The sequence below is a fragment of the Lepisosteus platostomus genome, chromosome 19 (assembly GCF_059453375.1).
Source record: "Lepisosteus platostomus isolate fLepPlt1 chromosome 19, fLepPlt1.hap1, whole genome shotgun sequence".
Taxonomy (NCBI): domain Eukaryota; kingdom Metazoa; phylum Chordata; class Actinopteri; order Semionotiformes; family Lepisosteidae; genus Lepisosteus; species Lepisosteus platostomus.
This window is the reverse complement of record NC_142629.1, coordinates 8,089,963-8,104,123: the sequence shown is the minus strand read 5'-3', so window position 1 is coordinate 8,104,123 and position 14,161 is coordinate 8,089,963. Positions and strand designations below refer to the sequence as shown.

At 37.9% G+C, this 14,161-nt stretch overlaps 1 protein-coding gene across 4 annotated transcripts in view; it reads left to right on the top strand.

Moving 5' to 3' along the window:
- Window positions 1–14,161, top strand: part of sdk1a (sidekick cell adhesion molecule 1a) — a 493,742-nt gene that overhangs the window by 399,245 nt on the left and 80,336 nt on the right. For all 4 annotated transcript variants that reach the window (XM_088612342.1, XM_088612344.1, XM_088612341.1 and 1 more), the window contains one exon: window positions 13,367–13,482. In XM_088612342.1, coding sequence (XP_088468468.1) covers window positions 13,367–13,482 — 116 coding nt within the window. The remainder of the gene's footprint in view (window positions 1–13,366; window positions 13,483–14,161) is intronic.

Genomic DNA, 14,161 nt, shown 5'->3' with positions numbered 1-14,161 from the left:
TACAGTTTTTAAAAAGAGTGTGATGCCTTATGAATTTGCTGAGAAAGGGTACATCATTAATCATTATTTCTCCACTGATTTCTACTTGTTCATTCTTAATACAGGGATTATATTGTTGGTTTGAGTGGATCCAACATATTTGGTATTGAAGGTATTTTCTCTGTGTAATAGTGCCAATTTAAGGTTTTATGTTATTCCAGTAAAATTTAGTGATGAGAGAGTCTTAATTTTGATTAGATTTCAGATATCTGAGCCAGTTATTTTTAGTATTAATTGGAATCTTTTTGAATAAGTAGTTAACTTTAGGTTATCTTTTAATTTAATGCTATTCATCCAATAATAGTTCATGGAAGGTTCATCTAATGATTAAGATTGTCTTCAATGTTTTTCAAGAGTGAGTCGAAGTTAAGATGAAGCAGTTCTGACAGGTTGGGAGAGATATTGATTCCAAGGTATTTGAGGTTGCCTGAGGTGATGGACACAGGCAGTTTGAGAATTGCAGTATTCCAACTTGGTAGAGGTAATATAATAATTTTTGTCCAGTATATTGAGTTTGCAGCTATCTCTGAAAAAATGTTGATTAGTCTGATTGTTTCAGGAAGTGAATTGGATGGATTTTGTAGATAAAGTAGTATGTGATCTTCATACAAACTGATTTTATGGAATATATTGGATTTGTATACTGTATTTTGTTATTTGGATGAATTGCTGCTATAAATGTTTCTGTGAATATTAAAAAGAGCAAGAGAGTGGACATTCTTTCTGTGCAAACTAAAGCTTTGTGAGGTGAGGTCATTGGTGAAAACAGTTGCCATGGGTGATTTGTAATGTTGTGAAGTAATGTTAATCCACTGGACAAATTATACTCCAAAACCAAATTTTCTAGATTAGCAAATAAAAGTTTTCAGTTTACTCTGTCAAAGACCTTTTCTGCATCTAGTTATAATATCATCTAAAAAATATCATCTTTATTTTGTTTTGTTATGAAATATTTATTAATTAGGCAACTCTTGTTATTGATAGTATATTCTGCCTTCAATCTAGTTTGATCTGGATGTGTAAGTAATGGGATGACTTGTTCTGTTTGCTATGCCTTCCTTATAATTTTAATATTGATATTAATAAGAAAAGAGGAAGATAGATAGAGCACAATGTGGGTATTTATCTGGCTTTAGTAGTACCGATATAAGAGTTGTATTAATATGGACATAGGAATAGTTAAAGTGTATTCTTTCCTCTAAATTCACTTAATAACAAATCTGTAAAACAACATTAGAAACACACTTCAGTAATATTAAAAAAATATGTAGGAGTTAAGTAAATACATTTTGAAGACAGTATCTTCCTTATTGTATTTTAAATGGAATGTTTTTACAATTATAAAATCACCAGACAATTCTTTTGCCAACCGTTTTATCCAGTACAGAGTTGTGGCAAGAAACTGGCGCAAACTAGGACTCACCCTGGACAGAACAGCACCCAGTAGGATATAGAATGTTTTTGGACTATGGGAGGAAAGCCATGTGAACACATATTGAACATGCAGACTCTACACCCCAGCACCCCAGGAATAGTTACACCTGCAAATCTGCCCCTCCTGCACATGAAGTGTTCCCCTGCTCTATAAACAGTACAAACAGTGACAACTTCCATATTTCGCTCACAAGATATACAGTAGTGTCTTATTTTTCGGGGTATGCATCATTCTGTGATGTTGCTATGTTATTAAATTTTATATGCTGTTTTATAATTGTGATGCCGCTATTTGATCTTTAAATTGAATACATTGCCAGCCACACAATTTTGTTTTAAAACTAAATTAAGAAAAATATTTTAATGTGAGTGTGAATACTTAATAAATAAGAAGATGAATGTTTTGGAAATGTCATGATTGAAACATTATGTAATTTGTTACAGTTATAATTGTAAAAAGTTTTTTTTTCAGAACTCATGAGTGCTGCAGTTCATAGCCACACATTACCTTGCTAATATGCTCATCTCTGCGACTCTGCACCTTTTGCAATGACTGGATAGTTAATGTCTCAGATTTGTTTTCTCAGTCTGTCCTGGGGGTGTGAGGTGGGGGCTGAAGTTACCGTATCCCTTCCTTAGTTTAATATCTATGTCCCCAGTACTACTAGGCTTAAGAGATTGTAAATGTAAAGTGAATATTTAACATACTGTGATTTATAAAATTAATAAAACTATAAAATATAGTATACATATTAATTCGATTTAATTTTTAGAGAATGATTTTGTTTGTTTAGGATTTTGATTATAAAAATATAGTAGACATAGTTTACACATATAAGAATGTTCGGTATACGAATCTTCGCTAATCCGAACACGAAGATTTTGTACCTTGTAATTTGTTATAAGAACGAAATTTCACTAATCCGAACTTTTTTAATTCGAAAGTGACTGACTTTGGCTGAGAACGTTCCATAAATATTTGAATTCAGTGCCACTGAATAACTGCTTGTTTCTGTGCGGGCACAAGGCATTATGGTTAAAGACACCATGAGGCAGCAGTCCTTGTGCTCTCATTTTCAAAGTGTTTTTTTGTAGTTAGTTTGTTTTTGTAGTTTTGTGTTTGTTTCATAGTTGCTGTTCATTATGGGCTCTAAAGAAGAGACAATAGATTATGTAGCATCATAGTCAACAACAGTATGCACGTCATTCTAGCTGATCGCTTGGATAGCAATCTATTACAAAAGAATGAAAAATGTAAATATGATATAATTAATTATTTTACAGCTACAGTTGGCTTATTTGAGTAGAACTGCGTTGTTCACTAAGCTTGCTATAATGGTCTGTATGGTATTATATGTTTACGGTGGTTTTTGAGTGAACTTGTTTTCGGTTTGAAACGGTAGAATTTCCCCATAAGAAGTAATTGAATTTTTATTTTTGATTTAGGATCTCCTGCTTTCAAAACAGATTTTCAGGAACAAATTAGGTTTGGATACCGGGGTATGAGTGTATTATTTTTCAGTAGAGACGACATTAAACTTCAGTTATTTTTATTTTTAGCTACCAAAATTTCCCTTCAGCTACGTGATTCCACGATTACATGGAATTACATGATTACATGGCTATTAATATTCCCTAATATTTTTTTTAATTTAAAAAAGTACTACAATTTTTAACAACAATATTAAGTATTTATAGACAAGGTTATAACATTATATTGTTTTGTAAAATATGTAAATGTTTTATAGTTAGAATGAAACTTTTCAAAAATAACCACAGAAAGTAACCAAGTAAAAAACTTTGATGCACAAAATATTTATGAAGAAGGCGCAATACCATTGTGCACTTTTTTTATTTTTAGCTACCACTACCAGCTACAGTGCCTTGCGAAAGTATTCGGCCCCCTTGAACTTTTCAACCTTTTGCCACATTTCAGGCTTCAAACATAAAGATATAAATATTTTATTTTATGTGAAGAATCACCAACAAGTGGGACACAATTGTGAAGTGGAACGAAATCTATTGGATTTTTGAAACTTTTTTAACTAATAAAAAAATGAAAAGTGGGGCGTGCAAAATTATTCGGCCCCCTTGCGTTAATACTTTGTAGAGCCACCTTTTGCTGCGATTACAGCTGCAAGTCACTTGGGGTATGTCTCTATCAGTTTTGCACATCGAGAGACTGAAATTCTTGCCCATTCTTCCTTGCAAAACAGCTCGAGCTCAGTGAGGTTGGATGGAGAGCGTTTGTGAACAGCAGTTTTCAGCTCTTTCCACAGATTCTCGATTGGATTCAGGTCTGGACTTTGACTTGGCCATTCAAACACCTGGATACGTTTATTTGTGAACCATTCCTTTGTAGATTTTGCTGTATGTTTGGGATCATTGTCTTGTTGGAAGATAAATCTCCGTCCCAGTTTCAGGTCTTTTGCAGACTCCAACAGGTTTTCATCCAGAATGGTCCTGTATTTGGCTGCATCCATCTTCCCCTCAATTTTAACCATCTTCCCTGTCCCTGCTGAAGAAAAGCAGGCCCAAACCATGATGCTGCCACCACCATGTTTGACAGTGGGGATGGTGTGTTGAGGGTGATGAGCTGTGTTGCTTTTACGCCAAACATATCGTTTTGCATTGTGGCCAAAAAGTTCGATTTTGGTTTCATCTGACCAGAGCACCTTCTTCCACATGTTTGGGGTGTCTCCCAGGTGGCTTGTGGCAAACTTTAGACGAGACTTTTTATGGATATCTTTGAGAAATGGCTTTCTTCTTGCCACTCTTCCATAAAGGCCAGATTTGTGCAGTGTAAGACTGATTGTTGTCCTATGGACAGACTCTCCCACCTCAGCTGTAGTTCTCTGCAGTTCATCCAGAGTGATCATGGGCCTCTTGGCTGCATCTCTGATCAGTCTTCTCCTTGTCTGAGCTGAAAGTTTAGAGGGACGGCCAGGTCTTGGTAGATTTGCAGTGGTCTGATACTCCTTCCATTTCAAGATGATCGCTTGCACAGTGCTCCTTGGGATGTTTGAAGCTTGGGAAATCTTTTTGTATCCAAATCCGGCTTTAAACTTCTCCACAACAGTATTACGGACCTGCCTGGTGTGTTCCTTGGTCTTCATGATGCTCTCTGCGCTTTCAACAGAACCTTGAGACTATCACAGAGCAGGTGCATTTATACAGAGACTTGATTACACACAGGTGGATTCTATTTATCACCATCAGTCATTTAGGACAACATTGGATCATTCAGAGATCCTCGCTGAACTTCTGGAGTGAGTTTGCTGCACTGAAAGTAAAGGGGCCGAATAATTTTGCACGCCCCACTTTTCATTTTTTTATTAGTTAAAAAAGTTTCAAAAATCCAATAGATTTCGTTCCACTTCACAATTGTGTCCCACTTGTTGGTGATTCTTCACATAAAATAAAAAATTTATATCTTTATGTTTGAAGCCTGAAATGTGGCAAAAGGTTGAAAAGTTCAAGGGGGCCGAATACTTTCGCAAGGCACTGTATATACAGTATGGTGTTCAGAGATGTTATACTTCTGCTGTAATACTTCTGTTGGTAATGAGGATTAATGTGCATTCTATACATAAGTGGCTGCATATGTATAGAAATTGAAGCTTATAAGTACAGTACATGGTCTGAAATGATAATTGGGTTAAATTTTGTTTTGGATATATCAGGTATAGAGTTACTTATAAGTAAGCAGCCAGTTTATAAATATCATGTGGAGGTGAGAACTAGGAATTTTCTCTTCTTGAAGAGTTTTACAGTTTCTAACTGCCACCAAGGCCAAAATCAATTCATTTTTTCTTTGATTGTCTTGGAAGAATGCCAAATTCTGGGATTAGGAGAGGTGTTTTATATATCAAGGATAGGATTGATGACTGTGTTAAAGTCACTTCCAGTGATAATTGGCCATTTGGAATAATCTGTTAAATGTGAAAATAGTTATGGAAAACTGCGGCGTCATCATTGTTTGGGCCATAAATGTTTGCAAGGGTCAAGCAGCTATTGTTGATGGACACATTAATAATGATAAAGTGTCCTGCAGGTTCCATTATTGAGGATTTATTAATCAGATGTACTTTTTTATTCATTTAAATAGAAACTTATCTTTTTAAGTTATACGATGCAAAGTAAACTTGATTAAATTGATGGTTTTCTTAATTTCAGAAATTCAGATTCCACGAGATGAGTTTCCTGTAATAAGAACATGTCTACTTGGAGCTTGATAAATTGATTTATAACTTTAGTTATTTTTGCTGATTAATTAATACCATGGAAATTTAGTGGTATTAATTCACCAGGTAAAAAAATGTAATGTGGACATTAGAGGAACATTTTGCATATGTAGTCGTGTGACAGTTTGTATTGTAACAATATGACACATGTGAATGCAATGATAATAATAATAATAATACATATGTATACATAATAACAGTAATAACACAATATAAATAGTATAGAATAATATGTGGCTATGTTATGAAATCTTACTGTTACAAGTGGGGGTATTACAAAAATGGTGAAAATCAGGCATTGACCAAACGTTTTAGTCCATAAGTAAAATAATTATTCATAACGCAACTTGTAAGTGATTTCTCCAGAATATACCTGAACGGTTGGTATAATTACAGGAATTTGTGAATTCTTTGTTCTCTGGCACAGCTTTGGTGGAAGGAGTAATAAGCCAGGCACACTTGGTCAAAAAATTATTTATTACAATGACAACATACAAACTGCACTACACACAACAAAAACAAACAACACACAAGTTACTCTATGTACAGTAATTACAGACAAGACGTTTCAGAGGCCTCACATTCTAATCACCCCGAAAAACCTCCAGACTTCTACTAAGTATGAAACTTTTAATATCTACAGAGGCCAAATTAGAAATAAGCTACCTTTCTAAAGGAACGCAATACGACCTGCAGTTGAGTCTCTCCCAGGATTCTACAAAATAAATGGGAGCCTATCACCCTATCCTAAAAATGCACGATAAGCAGGAAAGACATTTCTAACTGAGGTATCTTTTACCCAGGCAACCCACGTTCCCCAACACATAGAATAACAATCTCTCTCTAGCAAGGTTCAAATACTTAGCTCCAGTCAGGTTTTGTTTGGATAATCATGAAGTAGGGACTCTCGCCTAGCGCAAGCTTCAAGTTCCAATTTCTCCTGACTCCTTTCTTGTCTCTCTCCTCTCCTTGTTCTTCCCTGCTTATTGTTGTTCCCCTCTCCTTGTTCTTAGTGTGATCTTATATTGTGAGTTTCTGTACTGCTCATTAACAATCATTAACCAGCAATTTACCTAGGTATATCAAGGTAAACTTTACAATGAATTCTGATCTAGGGTCCCCCACATCTCAACAAACGTCCTCTCTGCTTTGAACCTGGAAGTGTTTACGTTCACCTAAACCTGTAACTATACATACTGTATTATACTGTATCCACAGTCTCTGTTATGTACATCATAGTGTACATTAAACATTCTTAAAATAAGCTATCATCAACATTGCCACCATCATTTATTATTGTCATTGTTAGTCTTTTCAATCCACATACAGTATCTAATGGCATTACCATGCAAAATATTACTTCCAAAGGACTGGTGACAACATTTCTCTCCTTTTCTTTATCCTTTTGTTAATCTTACACCCAAGCAACAGAAAAGTGCAGAAAAAAACGAACAGTTGCATATAATAGTCTATATATATTGTCTATATACTACTATATAGTATGGACCTACATGGATACAAGGTATAACATAACATACTGTAAACACAAGTGAGGCACTGAGAGGAAGCTAAACTTTAATTAGTCTGGCACATACTGTCACGGGAGCCGGTCCTGACTCCCATGTAGTAAATAGTTTAGGACCCTGTGCAAATTATATAATCCGGAAGTGACTGGAAAAGGACTATGGGGAAAACACAGTTAGGAAAGGAAGGGATGGCGAACAGGGGGCCATGCTAACAGTGATCAGGTGCAAGGGGGGAGCGCAGGCAAACAAGTCCAGGGAAGTCCAAAACGCAGGCCAAAATCCAAAGCCAGGTGATCCATCCAAGACAAAACAGGGTTAAAATCCAGAGCGGGATCCGGAACAGGAACAGGAGGTTTAAACAGACTGACGAGGCTAGGCGCTCCGAGCCCCTGACTCAGCTAAATCAGGAGGCCGATCTGAAGCCTAAGCCCTCAAGCCGCTGATGTAGGGTGACTTGATGTTAGGTGGGCCTCCAGGCGTCTGTCTTCCAATGCAGAGCCCCGAGCTACCGGAGCACCGGGTTTAAATAAAGAACAGAACAAGGGGCAGGTGAATGTGATAATGAAATTAACACATAAGAGTCGGCGCGCCCTCTAGAGGAGGGATGACGATCATGACACATACTGTAGCTCAATTGACTGCAAGAGCTTTGACTAATGGGTGATGTTCACGTTTCACATTTAGTTGACAGCATTCTATTAAAGTGAGTAAGAATCTAGTGTAGAATAGCCAGGGAGTTGATGTTTTTGTTGCAATATAATTCCTCATCCACGTGTAGCCTATCCACTGATACTAGGACGCATTAGGAAAGGGCAATTAACCAGTTCACCAAGGAGTTTTCCTTTCTTGGATCGCCTTGGAATTGGTTATTTACTCTAAAATTCGTCCCTTTCAGCTAAAATCACTGTTCTTCACAGTATCTTCCATCTGTGTAAGACAAGAAGACATTACTTTGTGTTTGTGTGATATTGCTTTGACATGATAATTTCAACTAGTTTGTAAAGGTTGAAAATCTTGACCTTTTAAGGTTGTTGGTAAATTTGTTTGCTAATAAACACCACTTACTGTAATTTGTTGTGTACAATTGCAGCTGGATTACAGATTAGATATCCAGAGCAACCCAAGCATTGAAATACAGCATAATCACATTTTGTGTTATCAGTTAGAATGTTTAAATTGAAATAGGCATTACCAGTAATACCCATACCATTTGTATAAGCATGTTATTCATAAGCATGTTATGAAGACCATGCAGTCTTCATAGAAATATTATCAGTAATGTTTATAAAGTCAGAAGACCCGTTTTTGGCTTTTATCTGGTTTGAGTTGGCCAAACATGTTTTGGAATTGTCATGGTTAGTTACAATATTATGGTTAATCAGTATTTTGGGGATGTGCTGTATGCCCTTTGTGAAACCAAACTCCAAACTGGCAGTGTGGAAGGATACATTTGTCATCAAATTTGTGTCCAGTTGTGAATGTTATTTTAGATAGTAAACGTGGAGCTGGATATGCACCATAATACATAATGTATTATGTGTTTAATTCTTTATTTCCCATGTGCTTCTATCAAAGCCTGAAATGTACTTTCCTTGCAAATAAAATAAGAAGATTAAAAATCTGCCTTAGATAAGAATGGCCTGTTGTGAGGATAAACCACAGTGTACTTCTGTGCGACACAGTGTTTTTAAATGCATCATGCCTGCCGTTTCACAAAAGAAAGGAAAGAAAGTAAATGCCCACTGTTTCTGCATCTTCATGAGGCCCGGATGAAAGCAGTTACTTACCAAAATAAGTGTTAAATTCCCTTCTTTTGACACAGACTGCCTCTGTGTCGTATTTTTGACCACATATCAGTTTAAATTGCTCCCTTCATAACTCTCCAGCCCTGATGTCCAGGGACCTAAATTTATTATGTAAAAAGGCTATTTTATATCTAAGTACATAATATTTGAATGACCTTATGAAAGTGCATGTAAAACTGTGAGCTGTATAGAGCAAACTCCAGATGATGTAATTAGCAATAATATTTTTTTTTATTTTATTTACCAGAAATTATATTTAATGGAGGCAAGAAAATAAATCAAAATCACTGTAGTGAGACAGCAGTAATATTATATTATGTGTTTTGAACTGTGATTTTTCATTTAGGATTATTTTCCAAACATACACTTTTTATGGAATTCATCTGATTTTGTGTATAAGCAAGCTCTCACCACATCTAACGTATATTGAAGTTCGCTAAATAAAATGGTAAATCCAATAAGCATTGTTGAGATATAATTCTTAGTCTGGATTGAAATCTGCGCAGACATCAGTCCTCTGATGCTTTGAGCCACTGGCAAGGGGAGAGAACACTTCATTTATCACAGGAATCTGTGCTCTTCAGCAGAGGTGCTGCAATTTCAACTAATCCAGCTTTGCATGCTATCAGTGTTTACTTTAGAAAGATTTTTTTATCAGTTTTCCTGAATTTTTAATGCCAAAGCAGTAAGACCGTACTTCTTGTCAGATCTAGCTACTGCCATTTCAGTTACATCATCTTAAGTTCTTAACAGTTCTTCTTTAATTTAATTCTGTGGCACCCCTGTGACATGAATCTGTTATGAATGTACACAGGTTCACAGCTGATATCCGTTATCAGTCACCTCTGAAAATGTGCTCAGATAGTACTTGTATTAACACCAATGTGTGTCAACCAGTAAAGACACTGAAAACAATGAATGGGTTGAGTCCTATAGTCCAGGCATCACTGGTTCAAGCCTAAACTATGATATTAGTAAGGTGTGATTGGGATTCCCGATGTAGGATCACATATGTGCCCACTTGCCTGTCTGGCTAAATGAACATAACTCTGTCATTTTGTTCTGTTGTCAGTCAGATCCACATTACTCTTCCAAATAGTGCTACTGCACACGTACAATATGTTTCTGTTGGATTCAGAGAGCAAAAAATGCTAATTGACTCTTACAGATGCAGGTGTGAGAAAAGAGTATACTGTTCTCATTCTTTTCATTGTGACATATAAATGAGATTGTAAGATTGGGGCAGTGCGGTGGCTCTGTGGCTAAGGATCTGCGTCTGTGACTGGAAGGTTGCCAGTTCATATCTTGAGGCCAGCAGAGGAATCCTACTCCTTTGGCCCCTGAGCAAAGCCCTTAACCCCAACTGCTCCAGGGGTACCGTATAAATAGCTTCTCTCCCTGTCTGTGTGTCTCATGGAGAGCAAGTTGGAGTATGCGAAAAGACAAATTCCTAATACAAGAAATTGTATATGGCTAGTAATAACCCATACTGTCATTCCAAATTAAAAAAGATCATTTTTCATTTAGATAGACAGATACTTTATTGATCCCGTGAGGGAAATTGCAGTGCAACAGCAGCTTTACACAGACAACACAGCCACAGTGTAACGAATGATACAATAATAATAATAGTACAATACATACAATACAATCTACAATCAGTACAGTGAGGGGTGCACTAAAAGAGTTACTCATAGTCCGGACACACAAAGAACAAACTAGAACAGAACAGTACGCAGAAAAATCGTATCACACATATGAATATAAATATAGATGTAAATATAGATATAGATATAAATATAAATGTATTGCACAGGTCCCTGGCATATATTGCACAAAAAACGGTTGTAAATGGGAAAAGAAAAGAAAGAGAACAGATGTAGCAGTAGATGTGTAGATGCATTCAGTCCAGAAACAGGTCACTGTCAATGTTGCCTCTGCCCAGACGTGAGGTGGATGCGTTGTACAGTCTTATGGCAGAAGGCAAGAATGACCTCCTGTAGCGCTCCCTGTCGCATCATGGATGAATCAGTCTATTGCTGAACGTGCTCTTCATTTCTACAAGCCTGTGATAGAGGGGATGGAAGATGTTGTCCATGATGGCCTCGAGTTTGGACACCATTCTCCTCTCAGCCACTACCTCCAAGGGGTCCAGGTCAGAACCAATGACAGAGCTCGCTCTCCTGATGAGCTTGTTCAGCCTTTTAGAATCCACTGCTCTAATCCCAGGGCCCCAGCAAACCACTGCATAGAAAATGGCGCTCGCTACCACCGACTGATAGAACATATGTAGCATTTTACTATATACATTGAAGGACCTGAGCCTCCTCAAGAAGTAAAGTTGGCTCTGTGCCTTCTTATAGATGGCCTCGATGTTCTTACACCATTCCAGTCTATCGTCTATGTGCACTCCCAGGTACTTGTACGAGTCCACCATCTCCACGCCACTCCCATGGATGTAGACAGGAGTAGGTTTGACCTTTTTCCTCCTGAAATCTACCACCAGTTCCTTTGTCTTTGTTACATTCAGTTCCAAGTGGTTCACCCCTCACCACTCCACAAAGCTGCTGACCAGTCCTCTGTACTCCTCCTCCTCACCCTTGATACATCCCACAATTGCAGAGTCATCTGGTCCTGTGGCCTTACCCTGGTGAAACCTCTTCAGCTCCTTCTTCAACTGGTCAGCCGTGATGGTCAGCCTGGCCTGGGGGATGGTGCTCATAGCTCTTTCAGTGCTGCAGGTGTTAATGGCGGAGGTGTTGGAGAGTGGCAGCTGTGGGGGATGGGTGGGTGAGTAGCTGTCGGGGGTTGTAGCTGTAGGCGGCCATGGTTGTGGAGGGATGGAGGAGGTGTTGGGCAGTCGCAGCTGTGAAGGGTTAGGGAGCGTGTGGCTGTGGGGGGATGGGTGTTGAGCCACAGAGGACCCAGAATCAAACCTGTTAAAGAACTGGTTCAACTCGTTGGCCATCTCCAGGTTCCCCTCTGTTGCACCCCCAGCCTGTTTGAAGCCAGTGATCTCTCTCATGCAGCTCCATACATCCCTCACCCTATTCCTTTGCAGCTTGTCCTCCTGTAGGCGTCCTTGCTCTCTCTTAACTTCTGCTTTAGCTCCCTCTGTAAGCGCTTGAGCTCTTCCTTATCCCCCCTCCTAAAGGATCTCTTTTTTTATCCATATACTGTACATAAGTGAGAAGTTAAAACTCTTCATTGTCATGTATGCAATTATTTCCAGTAGTTTGTAGCTGTGTGCCATCAGGGACTTGAATCAACTGTTATTTTGGCTCTCTGCTTCCACGAATGACAGTCTAAAGGTTAAAGAAAGGATTCACTGAAATTGCTTTGACATGCTCACTCCCAATGGCAAAAGTGTACTAAAGAAGATCATATTAAAGTAGCACATTTACCTTGGGGAACTCAGTGTGGCCCAGTGGTTAAAGTGGAATGCATGAAGTCAGGAGGCCTATTTCAGAATGAAGCCAAGCTAACACCTTTCACTGTAATTCTGTAGGGGAGTGTACAAGTCACTTCACATTACTGGCTCAGAATCACACAGCTGTCAATTAACATATGAGGCGTGTGGAGGAGAAGGGGTGTGTTACTTGAGTGGGCCTTGATAATTAACATCTTTAGTATTCTACTGAAGGGTATCTCTCAATCACTGTGACAGGTTTTTTATACTTCCAAGTAACATGTGAGTCCGATTTGTTTTTAGTTGAATGCAGTGGATACTGGAATGGGGCCGTTAGAGCTCAACTCACTTGGCATAGAGCGATACATCAGATTGCAGTGGCTGTCACACACAGCAGACTGAAGAGTGTCCTGAAGAAGCTTTGTGTTTGACTTTGTGCATCTCCTCCCAGTTCAGAACATTTTTTAAAAAAACATTGTGGAGCGTGATGTAAAAAGTACATAACATTTTTTCTTTTTCTATGACAGTTGTTTTTTATGAAAATCCATTATATATGGTGAAAACATTTCTTGATCACATTGCACCTAGATTCGATAGAAGGATATAAATTAACCTGTAGTTATGTTGCACAGTTTCACATCACTGCTGTGCTTGCCAGTGTTCTAGATAAAAAAGAGAGACATCACTGAATACTACTGGATCACTCTTCAGCTACCTGAAATAAAATCACTAACAGTTGAATGAGACCAAAAATCCAAATATCACCAGGCATCACACAATTACAAAGTTATTTCGAAACATGAATGTTATTAAAAGGAAACATTTGACCTTTTGTGTTTTATCCATCATACTGGTACAGTTGCAGTTTTCCACGTGGCATTGACTTATTTTTCCCCTGTCTGTCCTCAGTACCTACAGCCCCACCTCAGGATGTTGAGGCAGAGGCCATAAACTCAACCACTGTGAAGTTCTTCTGGACTCCTCCCCCGCAACAGTTTATTAATGGGATCAATCAAGGTTACAAGGTAAGCTGTCTCAATACCATACAGTATTTCAGTTGCCTGCTCACTAAAAATCAGGTGATGCCTAGCAATTTGTCTGACTAGGTTCTGGTTTTAGGTTTTGCTTTCATTTTTGCTTGTTTTCATTTAATCAAGATGGATTTGAGCCAATGAGCATAGGTCAAACTATTCTTCAATATATTTTGGCTGCCAACAATGCCTCTAACTCTAGACTGGAGTTAAGTCAGATTTGTTGTTCACAATTTCAATTGGAAAATCTGTCCCATCAACCTTTGCACATATAACACCACCTGAGGACATTTTTAAACACCAAGCCTAATTTGCAGCATTGGATTTTCAACACTTCTATTCTTTAAGGAGATTCAAGTGCTAGCCTGGCCAGACTCTGTTAAGCTTCTTAGACCTGACACTATAAAAATACAAGGCAGCAGAGCTTTGGGCTATTTCTCAGTGTCGGGTAGATTCAAATTGAAGCTAATGGAGATTCAGTATCATCCAGATCTGGTAGGCATGCTTAAGGTAAACTTAGAAATTTGACACATGAAGAATTGGAGCCTGCAAGCCTAAATTGAAGTTTCAGTTACTCTAGGAGCATACTGAAGTCAAAGAAAGTCTTTTTTTTGCTTAGCTGGCTTAATTGATGTTTCTTTCTTCTTATGACAGAAATACCTTTCATTGATTT